The sequence below is a fragment of the Schistocerca piceifrons genome, chromosome 2 (genome assembly GCF_021461385.2).
Source record: "Schistocerca piceifrons isolate TAMUIC-IGC-003096 chromosome 2, iqSchPice1.1, whole genome shotgun sequence".
Lineage (NCBI taxonomy): Eukaryota > Metazoa > Arthropoda > Insecta > Orthoptera > Acrididae > Schistocerca > Schistocerca piceifrons.
Genome location: NC_060139.1, coordinates 134808314 through 134831847, shown reverse-complemented (window position 1 = coordinate 134831847; position 23534 = coordinate 134808314). Strand labels below are relative to the sequence as shown.

At 39.7% G+C, this 23534-nt stretch overlaps 1 protein-coding gene across 5 annotated transcripts in view; it reads right to left on the bottom strand.

The window, feature by feature from the left end:
• LOC124777140 (phospholipid transfer protein C2CD2L) overlaps positions 1–23534 on the bottom strand; it is a 607433-nt gene that overhangs the window by 110866 nt on the left and 473033 nt on the right. For all 5 annotated transcript variants that reach the window (XM_047252436.1, XM_047252434.1, XM_047252435.1 and 2 more), the window contains exons 6-7: positions 20665–20773; positions 10373–10562 (exon numbers count right to left, since the gene is read on the bottom strand). In XM_047252436.1, the coding sequence (XP_047108392.1) occupies positions 10373–10562; positions 20665–20773 (299 nt within the window). The remainder of the gene's footprint in view (positions 1–10372; positions 10563–20664; positions 20774–23534) is intronic.

Sequence of the window (23534 nt, the reverse complement as noted above, 5' to 3'; positions counted from 1 at the left end):
CGATGAAGGTGTTGTCTTGGGTAAAATATTCCAGAGGTAAAATAGTCCCCCATTCAGATCTCTGGGCAGGGATTACTCAGCAAGACGTTGTTATCAGGAGAAACAAAACTGGCATTCTACGGATCAGAGCACAGAATGTCAGACCCCTTAACTGAGCATGTAGGTTAGAAAATTTAAAAATGGAAATGGATAGGTTAAAGTTAGATATAATGGAAATTAGTGAAGTTCGGTGGCAGGAGGAACACGACTTCTGGTCAGGTGAATACAGAGTTATAAACACAAAATCAAATAATGGTAATGCATGAGTAGGTTTAACAATAAATAAACAAATAGGACCGTGGATAAGCTGCAATGAACAGCGTAGTGAAGGCATTATTGTAGCTAAGATAGACATGAAGCCCACACCTACCACAATAGTACAAGTTTATATGCCAGCTATCTCCGCAGATGATGAAGAGATTGAAGAAATGTATGGTACGATAAAAGAAGCTATTCAGATAGTTAAGGGAGGCAAAAACGTAACAGTCATGGAGGACTGGAATTCAATTGAAGGAAAAAGAAGAGAAGGGAAAGCAATAGGGGAATATGGACTGGGGGTAAGGAATGAAAGAGGAAGCCACCTGGCAGAATTTTGCATGAAGCATAAGTTAATCATAGATAATACTTGGTTTAAGAATCATGAAAGAAGGTTGTATTTGGGGAGGAGGCGTGGAGACACTGGAAGGTTTCAGGTAGATTATATAATGGTAAGACAGAGATTTAGCAACCAAGTTTTAAATTGTAAGACATTTCCAGGGGCAGATGTGGACTCTGACCACAATTTATTGGTTATGAACTGTAGATTAAAACTGAAGAAACTGCAGGAAGGAAGAAATTTAAGGATATAAATGGAAAGAACCAGATGTTGTAGAGAGTTTCAGAGAGAGCACTAGGGAACAACTGACAAGAATGGGGGAAAGAAATACAGTAGAAGAAGAATGGGATAGCTTTGGGAGATGAAATAGTGAAAGCAGCAGAGGATCAAGTAGGTAAAAAGACCAGTGTCAGTAGAAATATTTGGGTGACAGAACAGACATTGAATTTAATTGATGAAAGAAGAAAGTATAAAAATTCAGTAAATGATGCAGGCAAAAAGGAATACAAATGTCTCAAAAATGAGATCGACAGGAAGAGCAAAATGGCTAAGCAGGGATGGCTAGAGGACAAATGTAGGATGTAGAAGCGAATATCACTAGGGGTAAGATAGATACTGCATTCATGAAAATTAAAGAGACCTTTGGAGAAAAGAGAACTATCTGTACAAATAACAAGAGCTCAGATGGAAAACCAGTCCTAAGCAAAGAAGGGAAAGCAGAAAGGTGGATGGAGTACATAGATATCTATACAAGGGCAATGTACTAGCAGGCAATATTATGGAAATGGAAGAGAACATAAATGAAGATGAAATGGGATGTTTGATACTGAGTGAAGAATTTGACAGAGCACTGAAAGATTTAACTCAAAATAAGGCCTCAGGAGTAGACAACATTCGCCTAGAACTACTGATAGCCTTGGGAGAGCCAGCCATGACAAAACTCTTCCATTTGGTGAGCAAGATTTATGAGACAGGCAAGACTTCAAGAAGAATATAATAATTCCAATCCCAGAGAAAGCAGGTGTTAACAGGTGTGAAAGTTACTGAACTACCAGTTTAGTAAGTCACAGTTCCAAAATACTAACATGAATTCTTTACAAACAAATGAAAATCTAGTAGAAGCTGACCTCGGGGAAGATCAGTTTGGATTCTGCATAAATGTTGGAACACTTGAGGCAATGCTGACCCTTCAACTTATCTTAGAAGCTAGGTTAAGGAAAGGCAAACCTATGTTTATAGCATTTGTAGACTTATAAAACGCTTTTGACAATGTTGACTGGAATACTCTCTTTCAAATTCTAAAGATGGCAGGTGTAAAATACAGTGAGCAAAAGGCTATTTACAATTTTTACAAAAATCAGATGGCAGTTGTAAGAGTTGAGGAGCATGAAATGGAAGCAATGATTGAGAACAGAGTGAGGCAGGATTGTAGCCTGTCTCCAATGTTATTCAATCTCTATATTGAGCAAGCTGTAAAGGAAACAAAGGAAAAATTTGGAATAGGAGTTAAAGTCCATGGAGAAGAAATAAAAATTTTGAAGTTTGCCAACAACATTGTAATTCTGTAAGAGACAGCAAAGGACCTGGACGAGCAGTGGAATGGAATAGATAGTGTCTTGAAAGGAGAATGTAAGATGAACATCAACAAAAGCAAAATGAAGATAATGGAATGTAGTCAAATTAAATCTGGTGATGCTGAGGGTATTAGATTAGGAAATGAGACACTTGAAGTAGTAAATGAGTTTTCCTATTTGGGGAGCAAAATAACTGATGATGGTCGAAGTAGAGAGGATATAAAATGTAGACTGGCTATGGCAAGGAAAGCATTTCTGAAGAAGAGAAATTTGTTAACATTGAGTATAGATTTGTGTGTCAGGAAGTCTTTTCTGAAAGTGGAGAGTAGCCATGTATGGAAGTGAAACATGGACAATAGGCAATGTAGACAAGAAGAGAATAGAAGCTTTCAAAATGTGGTGCTACAGAAGAATGCTGAAGATTAGATGGGTAGATCATGAATCTAATAAGGAGGTACTGAACAGAATTGGGGAGAAGAGGAATTTGGAGCACAACTTGACTAGAAGAAGGGATAGGTTGGTAGGACACGTTCTGAAGCATCAAGGGACCACCAATTTAGTACTGGAGGGAAGTATGGAGGGTAAAAATTGTAGAGGGAGACCAAGAGATGAATACAGTAAGCTGATTCAGAAGGATGTAGGTTGCAGTAGTTATTTGGAGATGAAAAGGCTTGCACAGGATAGAGCACCATGGAGAGCTGCATGAAACCAGTCTTTGGGCTGAAGATAACAACAACAAAAACAATAACAACAACAAGCTTCCCAGTGAATCAACTGTTTGCACTGTTCTCGAGTGTCCAGAATGGTGCAGTTTTCTTTGTACCAGGATATTTCAACAGTGTACCTTGCAATTATCTTCAGGTGATGCCCACAGAATGAGGTTTTTGCTACATCCTGCCTCCTTTGTACTGTGATCATTCCACATCCATTCCTCCAATATCCAGTCACATGCTATGTTGTTGGAGTGGTTGAGGGACAGAATTGCTGAAGAGTGGGCTTGAACCTTGGACCCTCTGTAGACCCCATCAGGCATGGAAGTGGCTCTCGGCCGTTGTTGTGATTTTAGTTGGCTGAGTGCTGGGTCCCAAGCTTTGCTTAGTGTGGAGCCAGTGTCTCTGTTGATCACTCCCCAGCGTCTCATAATTCAATGCCTCCTTCAGAACATAGTCCCAAAACAATGAGGTCTGTCTCAACACTTCCATTTGTTCATACTTAATTGAGTCCTTTGTAACCATGCACTGTTCTGCAACTGCAGATTTGGTTGGTTTCTTAAGTTTTGTATGTCTTCTAGTTGGTTGCACCTTTTTTTGACTGTCCACATGATCTGCCAGATTACGCTTTATGGCATTTACATAGAATACGGTAAACACCCAGTTCACAGAGCCCCAAGTTGTCTTTCACCATACATAATAGAGTACAGACAGTTAGAAATGGACAGAAAATGCATTTAATGTTAGGACAAGTGATGATTCTAATGACTTTGTTTGACACTCTGCCAGTGTACGGTAGATAAGCTATACAGAGCTATGTATTGCATGCCATTTACCCAACTGAGCTCACCTGTGGCCAATTGCTCTGTTTTTCCTGTGGCCAATTGCTCTGTTCCCTTGCCTGCACTGCAGTTAGTCAAGCTCAACTATTATGGGAACACAACATGCAGTTGAGGTCCACAGTTTGTATGAGTACCTGGCCAAGCCTGAGAGTCAACAGACATTTCAGCAAAAAACAACGATGTGTTCAGGTCATAAGCAATTCATAATTGTTTTGTTTTCTTGATAGTGCTTTTGGGTTGTTGTACATAATTATGTCCAAAATACATATCACAGAGCAAAAATCCTCCCAATATCAAAGGATTAGAAAATGTGAGGAAGAGGAAAAAGATGTTTCCCTGAAATCGGAGGAGGGAACCTGCAACACCTGAAGAAATCAAGAGGTAGCATGGTATGGCAACATTTTACCCAGGTTGTAGATCATGAAAATAAATCTATGGATTTTGTAGACTGTGGTGGCTGATGTATGTTATTAGCTTTCTGTGATGGCAGTACCAGTATCCAGTTTGACACTTTAATATCTGCAAAGCTTCTCCTATAGTAATATCAGTAGTAGTAACAACCTTCTGGCATCAACAAAAACCACTGTCCTTGAAAAGTGTGTAAGATTATGTGCAAAAGAGATCTGCAGCTATTCAGTGCAGCTACAGGAGAAGGTTTTCAAGATCTTGCACAGGCTCTGATAGAAATAGGAGCACAGTAAACCTTTGCAAGAGCAAAGGATGTGCTTCTTCACCCGTCAGCAGTTTTTCAACACGTAAAACAAGTTGCAAATGAATATTGTGTGGCTCTGGGTGATGTATGTGCATGTGTAACTGACATGTGGACAGACGAGTCTACTTTGCCTCTTACTACACATTCAATCTCACGAGAGTTACAAAAATAGGGTCCTGTTTGTTGCAGAGTTCCTGTATGATACGGAGAAAAGTGATACACGTATATGGGAGGAAATTGAAGTAAACATGAGCAAGTTAGGGATATTTACAAGCCATCTGTCTAACATTATGTTTGTTACTGATCAAGAGACAAAAGTGAAGAAGACACTTGAGAACTAGTATCACCTTCCATGCAACATACACTCCCTTAGCTCTGTTCTGTGCTACATCCTTGAGGGTAAATTGTTGCAGAATATTGGCCTAATGTTTACATGTCACTGGAAACAATAGAAAATATCTTAACTTATTTAAAAATGAGTGGCCATGTAAAAGATTCATGGCTGCAGTTTACCATAAAGCAGCACATTGATAGTCACTGGAATACTTTGTGTGTCATGCTACAATCCATTTTTATGCAACATGAACAAATTTCTAAAGCTTCACATGACTTTGGGAAAATACACTTGTCTGAGAACAAACATCTACATTACCAGGTAGTTGACAGTTCAGCTTTACGAAGTATTTCAAGAGGCTACCAAGGCTATGGAAACTGATAATGGCCCTACACTGCAGCTGCTTGTGCCAAAGGTATACCAGCTACAGGGACACTGTGTGGAGACTGATGGACAGTGAGGTAAGCACTCCCATTTATGTAAAATGATATATATATATATATATAAATAAATAAATTTCAATTTTTGGTTATACATTTTTTGACACCCAGAATTGGGTAAGAGATTGTATTTAAATAAGATGGTGTGCCTCAATATTGTCAATCATTTGCAAGAAATAGCACTGCTGAAGAAAAACACCCAGGATCTTTTAAGTAAAAACTGAAATAAAGCCAGTGTATTTGCTTGCATTATTTCTAGTACTTCATCATATAAAGCAACTTCTGATAACAGAGAGAGGAAGTGCCAACTGCATCTATGCAATATATTTATCCTCCATGCAGGTATATTGATATCATTTGTAGAATGTCATACAGAGGACAAAGCTGCTGCATCAGTGCATTCAAACCATGCAAGGAATGTCTTTGCATCATGGGCAAATGAGGAGAAAATTGTCAAAGTTTCCATGTGTATGTTCAAGGGAAAATCAGATGAAGGACAGTCACATTTGGAGTGGTGGAAATCATGGGCAACAGGTTATCCCACACTGTCACAAGTGGCACGAGAAGTTTTATGTACACCTGCCTCTAGTGAGAGAGTATTTAGGAGAGCTGGGCATGTCATTGCTAATACACATAATGGAATATCTACGAAAAATGTGAATGATCTGCTTAGGTTGTACTGCAACACAACTGTATGTCTCAGAATTTTTTCCATAGCATCCTACTTTTGTTACCATAAATCTCTAACATCTTAATTGCTTGTTTCAGGAATAAATTCATCCAGAAGGTCATTATAGTGTTGTGAGAAGAATATTTCTTTATTTACTTGGAGCAAGAAAATTTTCAATAAACTCCATATGTCTGTCTTGACTGCAGTTAGTTTTCCTTCATTAATTTAGCTTTTAGTTTTAACAAATATATTTGCACCCAGCAGATAATTTAGTGACTCCATCATGCAACTTTGATGTCAGGTAGACATTTCTGCAGTTACCTAACAGCAGTGGTTCCTAAACTTTGTCGACTTGTGACCCCCTTTTTCTGTTAACCCACAAGGTCTCATTAAGAAATGAACTGGCTAAATCCTTTCTTGTAATTCATGGCATACAACTTTGAAGTCAGGAAGCATAGAAGTAAAATGCAGTTTCACAATACTGTCAGTGAGAAGTTTGTTTCCATATTTATTTTTTATATGAAGCATGAGAAGGAAAATCCTTTTCACATAAATGTGTGGACAAGACAGGTAATAAAGTTGTTACTACTTTATTTGATAACATTGGGAATTCCACCTCTAAGCTGAGCCACGAATTTATCCATGACTAAGATTTACAGTGTCTCTGTACCTTAAAGTTACTGAAAATTTCCAGTAACCACTCATTTTAATTTACTATTCATGTGGATTCCAAAATTATTTTCTCTTCCAAGAGATTGTGAATCCAACTGTTATTACTAGACAGAGCAGAGAAATAGTCTTTGAAAGTTTTTTCACGTCCCTTCAAATGTTCCTTAATTATGTTCTTGACACTTTCTACTAGGAAATAATGACAGGGTATCGAAGCACTCAATTAATTAGTATTTAAACAGATATCTCAAACTGTAAGCTTTCTAGTGAATGATTCAATATATCTTGCACAGTGCAAAGTTTTTGTTTTGTACTTGAAATAATAAATTTTAACTGTTGATTTTTAGGTAAATTTGGACCAAATAAGCACAGTTTGAAGCTAGATTTGACTTGGGGAGAGGCGCAACTGGTGAGAAAAAGATTAGTTTCATACAGTATGAGAACAGATGTGCCACAAGATAATCACCTAACTTTCATTTGTGTCAATAAAAAAATTTTTCCCATTTCCTCTCAATGTATAGAAAAAGTTTGATAATTAGTAGCACAACCTTTAATAAAATTAACTATTTTCACAGTATCATAAGGTATGAACTCTTTTTAACATGCACATCACAATACATTGATTTACCAATTACAAGAAATAGAGGAGATTTAAAGAATCATCCTATTCCTGATGTTACAGTCATCCATTAATTTAGTGTAAGACTGGAGGTGAAATACTGCATCAGTAAATAATATGCAAAATAAAAATCTGCTTGCAAATGGGCCAGAGAGATTTTGCTCTGCACCCACAACAGCGTGCAATCCGGTCAGAGCATGACTTGACGAGCAGCCAAGCCACACATTTGCCCAGGCAGACTCAGGCTCTGTTGGGGCACCACACAGCTCAGCAGGCCTCAGTGAAGCTCCACTGGCTGACTGGACAGCACAATTTGAGGCTCACCCAGCTGTCAGGGCTACCATCTCAACCAGGCTGCACAAGCTCAGTGCATACCTCTGATGTCATTGTCTTATCCTCCTTGTCATGTTCTATCTGCTTGGCCTTAACCTTCTACCTGAAAGAATTTTAGATTTGTCTCCTGCCATATCCATTCTTTTGGATATGTTCTCAGGGCTGTTGAGCTTTCTCGGCAGGCTTTCTTCATCCAATATTGCATGGGGCAGTGTAAGTAGCACATCCTCACACTGTGTTGGATGTTGGCAGCTGGCAGCGTGGAGATACAAACCAGTGCGGGGAGTGAAAACCTTCAGGAGATCCCTGCTACCAAATTCACTATGAAGGTAGAAGACAATGACAATCTTCCCTTTTTAACACCATAGTTAACTGTAAAATGGACAGCACTATGGTGAACAGTGTGAACAGAAAAGCCAGCCACACTAATCCCGTCCCTTCACCACTCCACCCGACACAGAGGTCTGCAGAGTATGGATGTAGATATAGTAGAAGAAATATGGTGTTTATAAGTTTAATCACTAGTTCATACAGTTGTATCATCTATATTTTATTTGCAACTATTTGTGCGTGGGTGTATGATGGTGTGTATGAAAATAAGTACTTAATATAATAGAGGGAAACATTCCACGTGGAAAAAATATATCTAAAAACACAGATGATGTGACTTACCGAACGAAAGTGCTGGCAGGTCGATAGACACACAAACAAACACAAACATACACATGAAATTCAAGCTTTCGCAACAAACTGTTGCCTCATCAGGAAAGAGGGAAGGAGAGGGAAAGACGAAAGGATGTGGGTTTTAAGGGAGAGGGTAAGGAGTCATTCCAATCCCGGGAGCGGAAAGACTTACCTTAGGGGGAAAGAAGGGGTATACACTCGCACACACACATATCCATCCGCACATACACAGACACAAGCAGACATTTTCAAATGTGCGGATGGATATGTGTGTGTGTGCGCGAGTGTATACCCCTTCTTTCCCCGTAAGGTAAGTCTTTCTGCTCCCGGGATTGGAATGACTCCTTTCCCTCTCCCTTAAAACCCACATCCTTTCGTCTTTCCCTCTCCTTCCCTCTTTCCTGATGAGGCAACAGTTTGTTGCGAAAGCTTGAATTTCATGTGTATGTTTGTGTTTGTTTGTGTGTCTATCAACCTGCCAGCACTTTCGTTCGGTAAGTCACATCATCTGTGTTTTTAGACATAAAATAAGTACTTAGATTGAAAAAAATTGTGGTAATTCACTCAACAGGTCTTTGTGCCACCCAGTGAACATACACACACACACACACACACACACACACACACCGCGTGACCGCTACGGTCGCAGGTTCGAATCCTGCCTCGGGCATGGACGTGTGTGATGTCCTTAGGTTAGTTAGGTTTAAGTAGTTCTAAGTTCTAGGGGACTGATGACCTCAGGAGTTAAGTCCCATAGTGCTCAGAGCCATTTGAACCAATTTTTTTGATTAACTTTACTCATACCATTGTTGTGTAAAACCAATATTATGCAGCTTGAAAGCACAGTCACTAAGTAGGCTCCACAGATAGCTATCAATGCTCTCAAACCAGGTGCACCCTGTATGTAAAATTTCTTGACATCATCTTTGAGCACAAACAAGAACAGAATCAACCTGCTAATAAGTTATTTAAAATACTTTATTGTATTGATCAAATATAAAAATATTTTGTATATGTACTTTCCCTCCCTATAACCTTATCAGATTATCTGGGCTATCACTGCAGAAATTAATAAACTAATTAAAAATATTAAAATAAAAATTGTGTGGGATTGGTAAACCAAAAATGTGATTGCATTCTTACACTCTAATGTCCCAGTAAATACTGTTAGCCGTAAATTTAATTGAAGAGTCACTTCTCATGAACTGTGAAACATATCGGTACAATACATGAGATAAGACCTATTTTCCCAGACTCTCCTCCTTTTATTTGTTTCTGAGCAGTGTTCTTCTCAAATGTAAGGCATAAAGTTGAAGATCCTTAAGAATTCAGAAGTGAGTTAAAAAGTTATTTTACCACAATTTGTATCAAAATTTACCTGGAAGTCTGAATACTATGATCACAGCTCTCCATTGTGGTTATGTAGAATAACATCCTAAAAGTTAAATTCACTGAAATGAAATGAATGGATGGATAAAGATGAGATCAATAAGATGGAATGACATCAGCCCAAAATGTTCAGTTATGTGAATTTATCCCCGTGTGCCATAAATTTTCATCTGCCACAACATATTCAAACATGTTCTTGTTTTCTTAGGTTTTTAGGCTGTTTTCTTAGGTTTTTAGGCAAAGATTTATGTTCTTATATAAATTAGAAGCTTTTGCTAATAAATAAGATAGACACACTCAGAAGAAGTTGAAAAGCATCTGCTCTTTTTAGCCTTGCTTGCTTTGTACACATCAGATTTGTGTCTAACAAATTAAAAAGTGACAACAGAATGAGTTACAAGCAAATAATAAGATTCTTGTGCATATATTTGATTATAGGTTTATTTGATAACTTGTTTCTTTGTTCGTTGGCAGATTTTGGCTTAAAACTTCTGTGTATATAAATACACCCAATGAAATACCATTTATTAGTACAATATAAACACATAATCATACTCTTTGACTTTCTTATACATATCTCTACGTTTCTCTCTGTAAAAAAGTATCAAGAAGAGAATGATAGTACTACTTTTTCTATTGTTTTACAGTTTTTTTCCCCCAATGACATGCTCTAAACTCAATTTCCATACAGCTACAACAGATCAATTTAAATGCCACTAAATTACATATAAGAGACAAATTAGATTGTTTACATCAAATTACCTCAACTGTCAATGTTCCAGATACTTCATCCTTCTCATAAGGACGAGACTGCAGGGTTATAACTTGTCTTTGGCTGGGATTAATGAGAAGCTCTTCCATTCCCACAATTCCCAAACCAAGAAATTTTTTACCCTTGTTCACTCTGTCATAGATTTCAAACAACAGTTCTGCTGTATTTGGGCTGAGGTCACTGTAAAATTTAAAAGAAAGGGAAATATACATTTTTAAACAGAGAACAAGTTCAAAATTTCTGAGATATTAAAGTTTATTTACAAACCATATTATTGCCCATATAATGTACTACATCAGGGGGTTAGTTTTAACTGATAACTTTGGAGACAAATATCTGTAACAAGTCTTTATTTTTCATTTTTTTCTTTTATCCAACAATTTCATTGAGGGTACTGAAAAACTGGAAATTCTTTGCAGTAAATGTATTGGTTTGCAATAAATTCAAAGCTACAAACCAATAGTGGCAAATAGAGAATGAGCAGGTTGTGAGAAATGTGATTTATTACAAATTTATTATTTTGTGTGTGTGTGTGTGTGTGTGTGTGTGTGTGTGTGTGTGTGTGTGTGAAAGAGAGAGAGAGAGAGAGAGAGAGAGAGAGAGAGAGAGATAATTATGAACTTTTGGCCAAAACGCCTTCTTCTAAAGAACATTCATGCGAGCACAGCTCACAAGCACATGACCACTGCCTCTGGCCACCAAGTTTGGCAGTCCGGCTTCTGTGGCCAAAGACAATAGTCATGTGTGTGTGAGTTGTGCTTGCATAAATGTGTGTGTGTTGTTATCTTTAGAAGAAGGCCTTTTGGCTGAAAACTCACATGTTTTGCAGTCTATTTGTCATGCCTGTTGGCGACTCCACATATCCTCTATATGGTTTGTAGCAATCTATCCTTTTCATAACATTGTCATTTTTGCATCCTGGGTTTTCCATTGATTGATTTGTGCAAATGAGATAGATATGTAACAACTGACACAGTAGCAGTTGTTTAACTGATGTGATACACCAATTTGTTCTACTGTTGGTAAACTGTTTATCTATTATGTTGCACCACAGGACATGCCTCCTCAAGATTTAAAAATACCACCTCAAGTTATTTCAAGCATAAAAATAATCTAAGACGTAAAGGTAATCAATCACCATAAAGCTAACACATGTAGCAGCTGACAGTCCATAAACAAGACTGAACACATTACTAAGCATTTGGATGATGTCCATCTCGGAGCTACCTGACTAACAAAAATACGTACAAACACACACACGCACACACACAGGTACAGTTATCTCAACCCTTCACCCTAGGCAGACTGGTTTCCAGGAAAATGTAACGGGTGGAGACAAAAGAGCCATGTGTTTGTGAATGTGTTTTTGTTAGTAATTTATCTCTGAGAAAGGACATCAGTTCCTCTGCTATATAGTAAGTGGTTACCTTTACTCCTACAATTGTTTGTATTCCACCAAGGACTTTCCAATATCATACTGAGAGTGCCTGTGCAAGAAGTTACTCCATGTAGCCACTTTTAACAGGACGATATAGCCATGTTCAAATACAATTTTTTGAACCTAGAGTAAATGTGACTGAGGATTCAGATTCCTGCACAGAGTATGGTCTGTTGACCAACAGTTTCTTCCACTATTTTCCCCATGGACAAAACTTTAAAGTCATAATACAGTAATTATTAGCTATACTTTTTTGATAGGTTTGAAGAACAAGATTACTACTTTCTGCATTTTGAAAATCAGGAAAACATTGTTCACACTACCTAAAATTAAATCAGCATGTAAATAATTTAGGAGTAAAGGAGACTGCTCACTGAAACTTGCATGCATGCACTCACTCACACACCTGTACACGTACAATGTGCTGGTTGGACAAACAATACCACAGTTACAGTTTGGCAGGTGGACTGGGGTGGGGGTAGTGTCTGATGGGGTGGGTAGAAGGGAAAGAGGCAGGAAGTATGATGGTAGGTTGGTGATGGGTAGCTAGTGGCAGCAGGTGTGCAGCAGGCTAGGAATGCAGGAGGTAGGGGTGGCAGGTACCTGGGTTAGGCATGTGGCACACAGGTAACGGAGCTAGTGAGGTGCAGCACATGAAGAAGATGACATGAAGGATTGGATTTGGAGAGAGTGACAATCATAAGCCTTGCCACCCTGGGCACTTTATCTGTGTCTGCAGTGATGATAATTCCCTTGCCTAATATGTTAATAATATGTTAAAGGTCTCACAGAGACCTTCAGAGCCAGGCACTACCCCCCCCCCCCTCCCCCCCCAAATCTAGTCTGCAAACAGATTTCCTGTGCCGTATCTTCACACATCCCTAACTCTCCCACTGTCCCCAAGAAACAGATGCAAAGGAGTGCCTCCTTTCATGCATTCTTCACTCAATATCACCAAGGACTGCAGCAACTGAACCATACCCTTTTCCAGGACTTTCTCTACCATCATGCCTAGAACTGAGGGACATCCGTTACAAGATGCTTCTGATCTCTCCTAAAGTGGTTTTCCGTCACCCATCCAACCCACACAACATCCTCATCCATCCCCATGCCACTCACTCTCCCAAATTCTTGCCACAGGGGTCATATCCCTGTGGAAGACCCAGACCTACTCAGTTCCATGTTCAAACTCAAGGGCTGCTTCACAACCCACACCATCTAGATCCTTCCCTCTGACACCAGCTTATCTGAACTGTATAGATGGGAGTTATCCTTGAAACACATCCTTCACTTTTGATATCATTCAGAACTCAGTCTCCACTAGCCCACTGTACCAACACCCTCTACCTAACAGTTTCCCCTTCCTCTGTCCTGCCACCTGCACCCCTATCCATGCCTCCATGTCATCTTCATGTATTATACCTCACTGGCTCTGGTACCCAGGAGCTGCATGCCATGCCCGTGCGCCTGTCACTCCTTCCTCTCACATTCCTAGCCTGGACACCTACTGCTTTCCTCCAAGTCACTAGCTACCCATAGCCAACCTCTCTTCCTGCATCCCGCTTCTGTATTTCACAACCATCACCTGCAGTCTGACTGTTTCTGATGTTCTGAACCATGTCTGTTTGTGTTCCTCAATAAAGTGTTCTGTCAACTGAGTGACTGCCTTCCTCACACGCTCCAGTGCCATCCTCCAGCAGAGAAACATGTGCCTACTCCTAACTTTCAATAAAACCCTGTTACAATATTGATGTCAGGATACCTGCCGGAGCTGGAAATGCTGATCCAGTGGAGGCTAGAAGAGAAGGAGTGCAGCAGCAGTGGCATTCAGCCTGTTTTCAACTAAGTGCTGGCAAAATGTGTGTTGCTTTGGGGCTGTCTCACTGTGTTTGTCCTTTCCCCTCTACTTTGGGTATATTACACGTTTGTGGTGGTGGTCCAGAGTGAAATGACTGTCTCTGGAAAGCAACAGCCCAGGAGACAATCCAGCATCTATTAAATGAGGTAGCTAAGGTTAGAGCTGACAATGAAGTTTTGTAGAGTGAAGTGAATCATTTGACGGGTAAAAGAAGAGTAGGGTCATCTTCGAGCATGTCTTCACTTATCTGATGATGGTACGGCATCATTGGTGGCACCATTTTCCAGTAACTCTTATGGATAGTTTGCACATGGTTGCAAAGTTAGGGAACTAGACTGATGAAAAATTGTTAAATGTAGCTTGTTTAAAATTGTTTGGGGGATACCAAGACGTAAGTCATGTGGAATAAGAAATTGTGGGACACTCAGTTCTTTACTGACTTTCAGAAAAGATCAATGGATGATTACCGGAAGAAGAATACCTTGTGATATTATCATGAACGACTTAATGGTGTAGCACAGAAGCAGGAAGAAACAATAGAAGGTTTCTGAACCACAAAAGGCCCACCATTGTCAATATGTATCAGTTAATGAATGACGATCATGCCAACAAAACCATTTTGCAGGTGGCAGAACAACAGGCACTTGATGCATTTTTGTGCGCCCTGCTGTCTGAAATGTCACAAAGGGTGCATGGATTTTCCCAAAACCCTGAAGAAGGCAGCTTTAACTGAAATTGATACCATAACTAGACCAAGAGAGAAGCATGTAGTGTTTAACGCAGAGATTGTGCATTATACGTGTGGTGCTCCAGACCACTTTCAACATTTCTGTATGAAATTACAATGTCAGAGGAGCAAGCAAGTGGGGTACTCTGTTCAAAAATGTCTACCGGCACATAGACAGCGGAATCAGCATAACAGTCCTGCCCCTGCATTAAATGGTACAGGGGATGGTGTGACCACTGCGGTACGGCACCAGTAAGTTTGGCTACGGGCATCCCAGCGCAAAATCAAATGGCGATATTCATCTATTCAGCTATATACAGGGAAGGTTGTGTAAATTGTTGTTGGATACAAGATCACAAATATCCATGGCTAGCCAGAGTATACTGAGGGCAGTGAATTTGAACCCACCATGCTGTGCATTACATGGTGTGGGTGGTAAAAGTGTGAATCCTCTCAGTTGCACACTGTTGGGTTTCCAAGTGGGAGGGAGAGACTTCCAAAAGTTCTGCCTTCTGTGGGCATTAGCTATAAGATCTTTCTGGTTTGGATTTACTGAGTAAACATCATGCTAAAATTAATCTGCAGCAATGCACAGTAGAGCTGGATGGGATAATTACTCCACCTTGGTTTTATGACTGTGAGGGCCAAACTGTCGCACAGGACACCCAAGACATCAGATAAGCCAGTTAAACTGTGTACACAGTCTTTAGATCTGACTCACACAATACAATACCAAAAGGTGCAGGAAGTCTGGTCTGCATGAACATAGGAACTGATCTGCCGGTTAATACTGTGTATGTGATAGAGCCCTTTCCAGAGAATGAGATAAGGGATCAGACTCAGCATCTCTGCTATATAGTGAGTAGCAACTTTCCATTATATTGTTATATTCCAGCCTGGATTTTCCATTGTTTGACATGTAATTTAGTGTTTTTCCTTCTTCTCTGCATCTATATTATGCCTCCCTTCTTTTTAATTTGTTCCCCTTTCAATTTCCCCACTCTTTCATTTGCTACTGAACTACTCTGTCCAGTCACTTTAATGTGACCACCTGTCAAAAGCATGAATAACCACCTTCTGCAGTGCAGACAACTGCGAGATGTGTGGGAAGAGAGTTAGTGAGGTTCTGGAAGGTACCAACAGGAATATGGACCCATGCCGACTCCAGTGCTGTGGCCAGCTGTGCTATGTTTCTTGGTTGAGACTCCATAGTGCGAACAGCTTGATTAAGATGGTTCCACAGATTGTAAATTGGGTTTAAATCTGGGGAGTTTGGTGGCCAGAGGACTATGATAAATTCATCCTGGCACTCTTTCATAAACAGACATACAATGTGAGCTGCGTTACATGTTGCATTGTCCTGATAGTAGATGCCACTGTGCTGCAGGAAAATAAACTGCATGTAGAAGTAGACATGGTTCCCAAGACTAGATGGATACTTGTGTTGATCTATTGTGCCTTCCAGAATGACGAGATCACACAAGGACTGCCACAAAAACATTCCCCAGCCTATAATGCTCCCTACTCTGATCTGGACCCTTCTGACAATTCAACAATTATCTGTCTGATGGAGCAATATGTGATTCCCACCACTCAGTGGATGTCCAGTGTCCAGTTGTGGTATTGGCATTCAAATTCCAGCGTTCATCACTGATGAACAGCAGTCAGCACGGGTGCTTGAAGGAAGCTCCTGCTGCAGAGGCTCATACACAACATTCACTGAACATGTGAAGGTTCATTTCTGTCAACAGTACCTGTCGATTTGAATTCCCACTGAGCAAGTCCAATACAGCATGTGCCTGTTGCTGGAGTAATGCAGATGGTGGCTGCAAGTGCTGGGAGGGTGCTCCACAGACTGGATGAGCAGCACTGCAGTCCCAGTGGCAGAAGAATTTTTCCGTTTACCTATCAACTTTGCCATATCACTCAAACAAGGATGACTGAACTGCCACTGGCTATGCATTGAGTTCCAATGGTGAGTGGGCCTATGTATTTTGTGCACTGGGCACTTGTTATTGAGAAGCTGCTACATCGTGTATCGAGGAAATTGTTGTTGCACGGCTTGGCAGCAATTTCACTGTAACATTCTAACTTACGGACACTGTATTGCAAGATGGGCAGTTAGAATCTCTCCAGAGTGTGAACCTAAGAACCTGGAAATACTAGGTCACATGATTTGTTCTATTCTGAGTGGGTATCCGCTGATTCGGAGTTAGGTCACATGAAGAAGAAATACAAGGAAAGGAAACTTGTTAAACAATATTTTCTAAAAGACAATGTCCTGTGTTGTACCGTGCAGGACAGTTGCAGGAATAAAATAGTTTTACCTAAAGATCTGGTACCTCTGGTTTTTAAATATTGTCATGAAACTCCCACAAGTGGCCATCTTGGGTTCTGCAAGACCAAAATGAAGACCAGTGAACACTGTATATGGAAGAGAATGGATGAACAAATCAAGATATTAGTTATCAGCTATAAGCTGTGTGCTATAAGCAAATCAGTGATTAACACTTGGTGGGGATTTTTAGTCACCTGAGGTAATTAATTAGGATATGGAAAGAATATATGTTGATTATGTGGGGCCTTTTCCACATTTGTGAGAGGAGAACATGGCACATGCTTGTGTGTGGATGGCCTTACACATTTTTCTTAGTTAATCTGATGCAAGGCACCACCCCTAGAATTACAATCAAATGTCTCCAGTCAATGTTTGGCATGTTTGGTGCCTGTAGGTCAGTGGTTATGGAAAATGCCATAAACTTCACCTTGGCAGCCTTCTACAACTTCTGTTTTGACATGCATATTAAGCCATACCATGACTGCAGTGTATTATCCTAGTCCATCTTTTGCTGAGTGAGTGAAGAGCAACCTGCGTGCAGTGCTCATTGCCTTCCATAGTGCAGACCACATGCATTGTGATAGCTTCCTGCCCTGATTGGGATATGCTTTTAACACAGCCACACATTAGGACCATACACAAACTCCAGCGACTTCAATGTTTGCCTTTGAATTAATTCTCCATTGTCCAATTTATGGATGTTGAATGATTTGCTTCCTGAGAAAGTTGATGCTATGTAAACTTGGGATGACTGGAAGCACATGAAGAGCAATCTTAAACTCGTTCATGAGAAATCACAGTGCTGCAACAATGCTGGGAAGAAGTAAATCTCATTAAAGCCAGTTAAAAGTATGGGGGTTAAGCATTTTACAGCAGTAAGCTGGGGACAGGATAAGGTAATGAGGAAACTCTTGCCCAGATTTGTGGGCCTGGTTCAGATCTTGCATTTTGTGATGTTGGTCACCTTGCTCATCAGGAATCTGCAGACCAAACAAATATTTCAGGTGCACAATACACAGACTAAACCTTTCAGGAGTAGGGTGCTTCCCAGTCAACACAAATTGTTTAAGTTCGTAGGCTTCCATGGCTGGTGTCATTTTGGATAAACATCACTGTAAAATACTAAAACAACTAAACAGCTGATGTTTCAACCAACTTACTGCAGTCATCTTTAGGGCGGTTCACTGAAAACCAAAACAAATAAATTGCCGATGTTTTAAGTGACTTGCTGTGGTCCTCTTCAGGGCAGTTCAATGAGCATAAACCATCCTGAAGAGGGCTGCAGCAAGTAGGTTTAAACGTCAGCAGTTTAGTTGTTTTAGTAGTTTACAATGACATGGCACACAACCCAAAATTATTTTATCCAAAATAAATTGTTTCAGTCAGTTGAATAAGTTCTTACTTATGAGGAGTCTTGTGTAAAGATTAGCAAGCTAGTCTTTTAAGTACTTTGAATCTTGTCATGTAATCAAAATTGAGTGCTCTTCTAAAAACCAGAGTGAGTATTAAAAATAAATAAATTGCACTTGGAGGTGGATGGTGATAGCCTTTGTAGGATGACACAGTGTTGTAACCCGAAGACTATATACCTTGAACAAGTTTCAGTATTCCTTCCCTTTCTCCTGGGCCTTTTGGTCTAAGGGAGGCGAGGGTGTGATGGTTCATTTACATCTCCAGTAACTGAGGATTTGAATTCTACCCAGCAAGTCCAGTGCGGTGTTCGTGCGCCACTGGAGTAATGAACACAGTGGGTGAAAGTGTTTGGAGGGCATTCCACAGACTGCAAAAGCAGCACTGCATGCCTGGTGGCAGAAGAATTTTTCCTGTGGATTGATCAACTTCACCATATCACTCAAATGAGGGTGAAAGTGTGGCCACACCTGGCTATGCATCGGATTCCTATAGTAAATGGGCCTATTTGCTATGGGCAAAGGTTAATAAGAAGCTACTATAATGTGTGTCAAAAGAAAGTTGTCCTTGCATGACTTGGCAGCAGTTTCACTGTAACATTCTGATTTATGGACATTGTGTTGAATCAGAAGGTGAGTGTAATACTTTCCATGTTTTGTGATTTATAAGGAAGTGAAGTTGGAACATTTTGAAATCAAACTCATGATGCCAGTGTTAGTGGCTGATACTTAGTGCTTAGTTTAAGAAAGCTTTATTTGTTCTTTACAGCATCTCTTGGTGCTTTTGGCACATTGTTTCCTGAGTTCACTTCTTGTTCAGATGTGTTCAATTGATATTCCCCATGCCAAGTCCTGGCAAAAGGTTATTTATTTTTAATAAGATTCATTGGCATAAAATTATTTGGTTTATAATTAGGAAGTTCTTTAAATGTCTATGTCACACTTGGTCAACTATTAAGAGTGTTCTTAGCTATCATTTTAATATTCTGGGTTGCTGGTTTCTTAATTATTAATAAAGGACAAGATTTTGTCTAGAGGCAGCTCCTCCTGGTAGAGAACTTGTGTTTAAGATTGTTTTAAGGAAATGCTCAATTATGATCAAACTGTTATAAACACATCTTGACCCCAGTAACACCTCTCCTAAAATCGTTACAGAATGGCCCTTGGTTCATCTGGATGGTCTGTCGCTCAACAGCTCCCCATCTATCTGTCCATACACATCTTTGCAGCCGTCATTCACTCCTGTTGTCTATGGCTCATGATGCACCACAGTTGGCTTGGCACCAGTTTTGGGTAGCACCATTTTGCCATGCATGGTACACTTTAAGCATGAGGACACTCAAATAGTTTACAAACTTAGCAACATAGGAAAAGCTTCCAACCTTGGCCAAAAAGTCAATGATCATGCCATTTTAGACATCAAATAAATCACTCTATTTCCATATTACAACAATGACTGCACTGTTTTCCGCATCCCCCAGATACACTTTATATACCTTCACTGCTAATGCTGCCACTTGCTGTCTGCGAGTATTTACTGCATGTTGAGATCAAACATAGGTTGTGATCACATTAACATGACTGGATCGTTTATCTGTATAACATCTGCGATGAATCAGTGGTTACCTTTCAGGATGTTATCCTGTTAACTAACACTCCTCCTCCACACCATCCAACCCCCTCTGTCACATTTTGTACAATTTACTTTTGTACTTCCACAATGAGACAATGTAAGCTCAGATGAATTTTGTTGACAATGGTTCTTTTTAGAGTGTTATCCTGTGACTGACCAATGAATTTATGTAGCCTAAACGTGTAATTTTTTTCTTTCGTGTTTAAAAAAATTAAATGTTTTGCATAAGTTTTATTTCTTTTAATGTTGAGTATATTCTTCATAACTGGAATATTTCTAATGTTGATTTTTTTTTCTTTTTGTAAGCTTTTTTATATTACTTTTGTATGTATTGGCTAATTCTTATTTGCAACATCAGGCGCAGATTGGGAGAGGAGGGAGGGGGGGGGGGGGGGGGGGGGGGTGGTACCGGGTTATCTGCCCCTGGTGGCAATTTAAAGGGGCACTAAAATTCATATTCTGGAAGGAAAAAACCTCATTTCACAAAGCACCTAGCACCCAGCATATGTTGGTCTATCGATTATTCATATGGTTTTGAAATGCACCCTTGTTAGTTTTTGGACATTTTTGAACACATTCTATGTTGATTTCTGAATGAATCATCAGTTGATTTTTGAATACATGCATAGTGTAGGCCTAAGGGATGTGTCTGCTAGGGGAATCTCCGTCACACCTAGAAATAAAAAACTTTCCCACAGACTAATGGGGACAGGGCTACACAAGCTGGAGCCAAATAAACCCAAATGGGTGTATGCTAAGCATAGTTTGTTTATATGGTTGGTTGGGTGTTTGAAGGATCAGCATTGTTATAATTATTAGCAAAGTCCATAGACTCAAACTACCACAGTGGAAATAAATGACTAATAGGAATAAACTTACAATAGGAAATGCTCATCCCAAACTGGACTGTTTGTGTCTTTCTTGATAGAAGTTTGATTCTTCTGAGGAGGATCATCCATTTCGACAACACAATATGGTTCTGTGCATCCTGAAAGAGAGGAAAAAAATATATCTTTATTACAACATGTTTAAGCTTATCTCAAAAACAGACTTATATATAGACTAAACTCTGTCCAAACTGGGCTTGGAAGGCCCAGTGATGCTGACCAACTACCAAATCATCCTCAGCCTATGGGCATCACTGGATGCGAAAAATGTGTGGCATGTGGTCAGCACACCGTCCTCCCATTTGTCATCAGTTTATGAGGTCAGAATCAATACTTCCAAGTTAAATAGCTCCTCAATTTGCCTCACAAGATGCAGATGGAAGACTAGACAGAGGGTAGTGGGGACAGGGTGGGCAAGGAGAGGAAAGTTGAAAAGGAAGAGAAGCAAAAACATTGTGGGTGTGTTGCTGGAACAGAAGGCTGTGTAGTCCAGACTGTGCCATCTGGATCATTCCTATCAATACCAGTTTTTTTTAATTGCACAGGTGGGAACTCTCCCTGCAATATATCCTACATTCTTGTAACCCCCTACCCACAACTTTCGTTAGTCACTATCCTTCACCCAACTATCCCATTTCCTATACACACTCCAGCATTACATAGCCTTCTGTTCCACCAAGGCAACCACAAACTTTTTACTTCTCTCCTTTCCCACTCCCTCCCCCTCCACCCTCTACCTAACCTCTTGTCTGCAACTAGCTGCCCTGTCCTTACCCTACCACATCCCTATATACTGCATACTCCCACAAGCAGCTCTTTATCGTCCACCACCCCTGCCGTGCTGTCCCTCCCCATCCCTGCCCCAGCCTCAGGGCTGTGTGTGTGTGTGTGTGTGTGTGTGTGTGTGTGTGTGTGTGTGTGTGTGTGTGTGTGTGTGTGTGTGTTGTCTTCTTCAGAAGAAGGCCTTTTGGCTGAAAGCTTACTTGTTTAGCAGTCTTCCTGCTGAGCCTGTCTGCAACTCAACATCTGCACTACATGGTGAGTAACGGCCGGTCCTTTTCATGATATTGTCATTAGTTAATCCTGGATTTTCCATTACACACACACACAAAATATATGTATATCAATTCAAAGATACATGACATGTACTTTAGATGGAGCTACAAGTGATTAATGTGTTGATTTAACCACTGACAATACCTACCTCCTCACCCACGATCACTAACACCTACTTGTGTGGTATCAGTAGTGCTTCATTTCAAGCTATCTGGATTGGGGGGTTCTAGAGGTACCAAAAAAAATCACTGGAATTTGGCTACCAATACGGTCATAGGTAGTAACATAAATTTGCTTTTAGTTGGAGAGTGACTTCATGTCCCACAGACCATCTGCAAGATTTTTATCAAAATTATGTGAAATGAGTCCATTTACAGGCTATGTATAATGATTTGTTTCTGTGTATGGTTGCATGGTAGGCATTTACCGAATACTAGACAGTACAGTGATTTTAAACTCAGTAAAAATTAAAGTTAATCTTTGTCAGTACTTACAAGTGAAACACAGATGCAACAACATATTGTTCTACCATTGTATAAACATTACCAGTGTTTAATTAAATATTCATCAATGGAATAGAAGGAGTTGACCACCACAAGAAATGACATCAAATAAGATTTTAATTTTCTTTGCTACCTGCAAGACATTTTATGTAGTTTAGCAAATAATCACAGATTTTTTATGGCTGTGTTTTGAACTCTTTTCTAGAGCCACTAACTGTTCTAGTATTGTAGCTGCATAAATTACTATTATTCTGAAATTCTTATGAATTACAGATGACAAATCTCATTGTCAGATATACATACTGTGAAAGAGAAGTCAGAATGGTTAACTCCTAGAAGTGTTGACTACAAGATGATTGTGAGGGAGCACCACATATTACTCTCACTGCTCACTTTTGTGCATTGAATATTTTCTTCCTAATCGATGAATCACCCCACAAAATTATCCAGCAAGAGACTAAAGAAACGTAATATGTAAAATATGTTTCTTTCCTAAACTAGGAATTATACAAAGAGAAAAAGATGTTGAACTTTATTGTTTGGGAAGTCAAAATCATGTTCCATCCAGCTCAAATTTCCAGCAGTATGCACACCCAAAAGTATGGAGCATTCTAACCTATTCGTTGACTCCTGTTCATGTGCTAAATTCATTTTTGATGTTATGTTATCCTTTGTACAGAACTGAACATAATGTGTATGGTTTTTTCCAAGGGAGTCCATTTGCAGGCAACCACTTATTAATGCTTTTACAAATATTAGCAACAATTTTTCTGTTCAGTCTCTTCCACTGCATTAATTATAAACATTTCTGCATGTTGCAAAATGTATCAGCTCTGTTGTTGTATGTCACTGAAAATCATTCACATATGTAAGGAATAGGAGTGGAGGAAAAATTGAATCTTCTGTGACTCCATTCTTGCTTTTCCCAGTCACTAAAGTTTTCTCTCTCTTGAGAATTAATCAGTGTCACATTTTGCAATCCTTTAACTAAAAAGTGAAGCATTCAGAAGTGGAGGAGGAAAAGAAATGAAACTTCACAGGTTGAGTATGTGTGTGTGTGTGTGTGTGTGTGTGTGTGTGTGTGTGTGTGTGTGTGTGATGTTATTTCAGAGATTACTGTACAACATCGAGTCAAATTTACAAAGAACTTGACAGTATGAGCCCATTTATCAGTATGACATTGCACCCCCTCTGTCCTGGATGCATGCACTGATGCAGCTGGTAAAGATATCTTAAGGGCAATTTATCATCTCCTGAGGCAAACTGGCCCACAATGGTTGTAACTTGTCCTTGATATCATGGA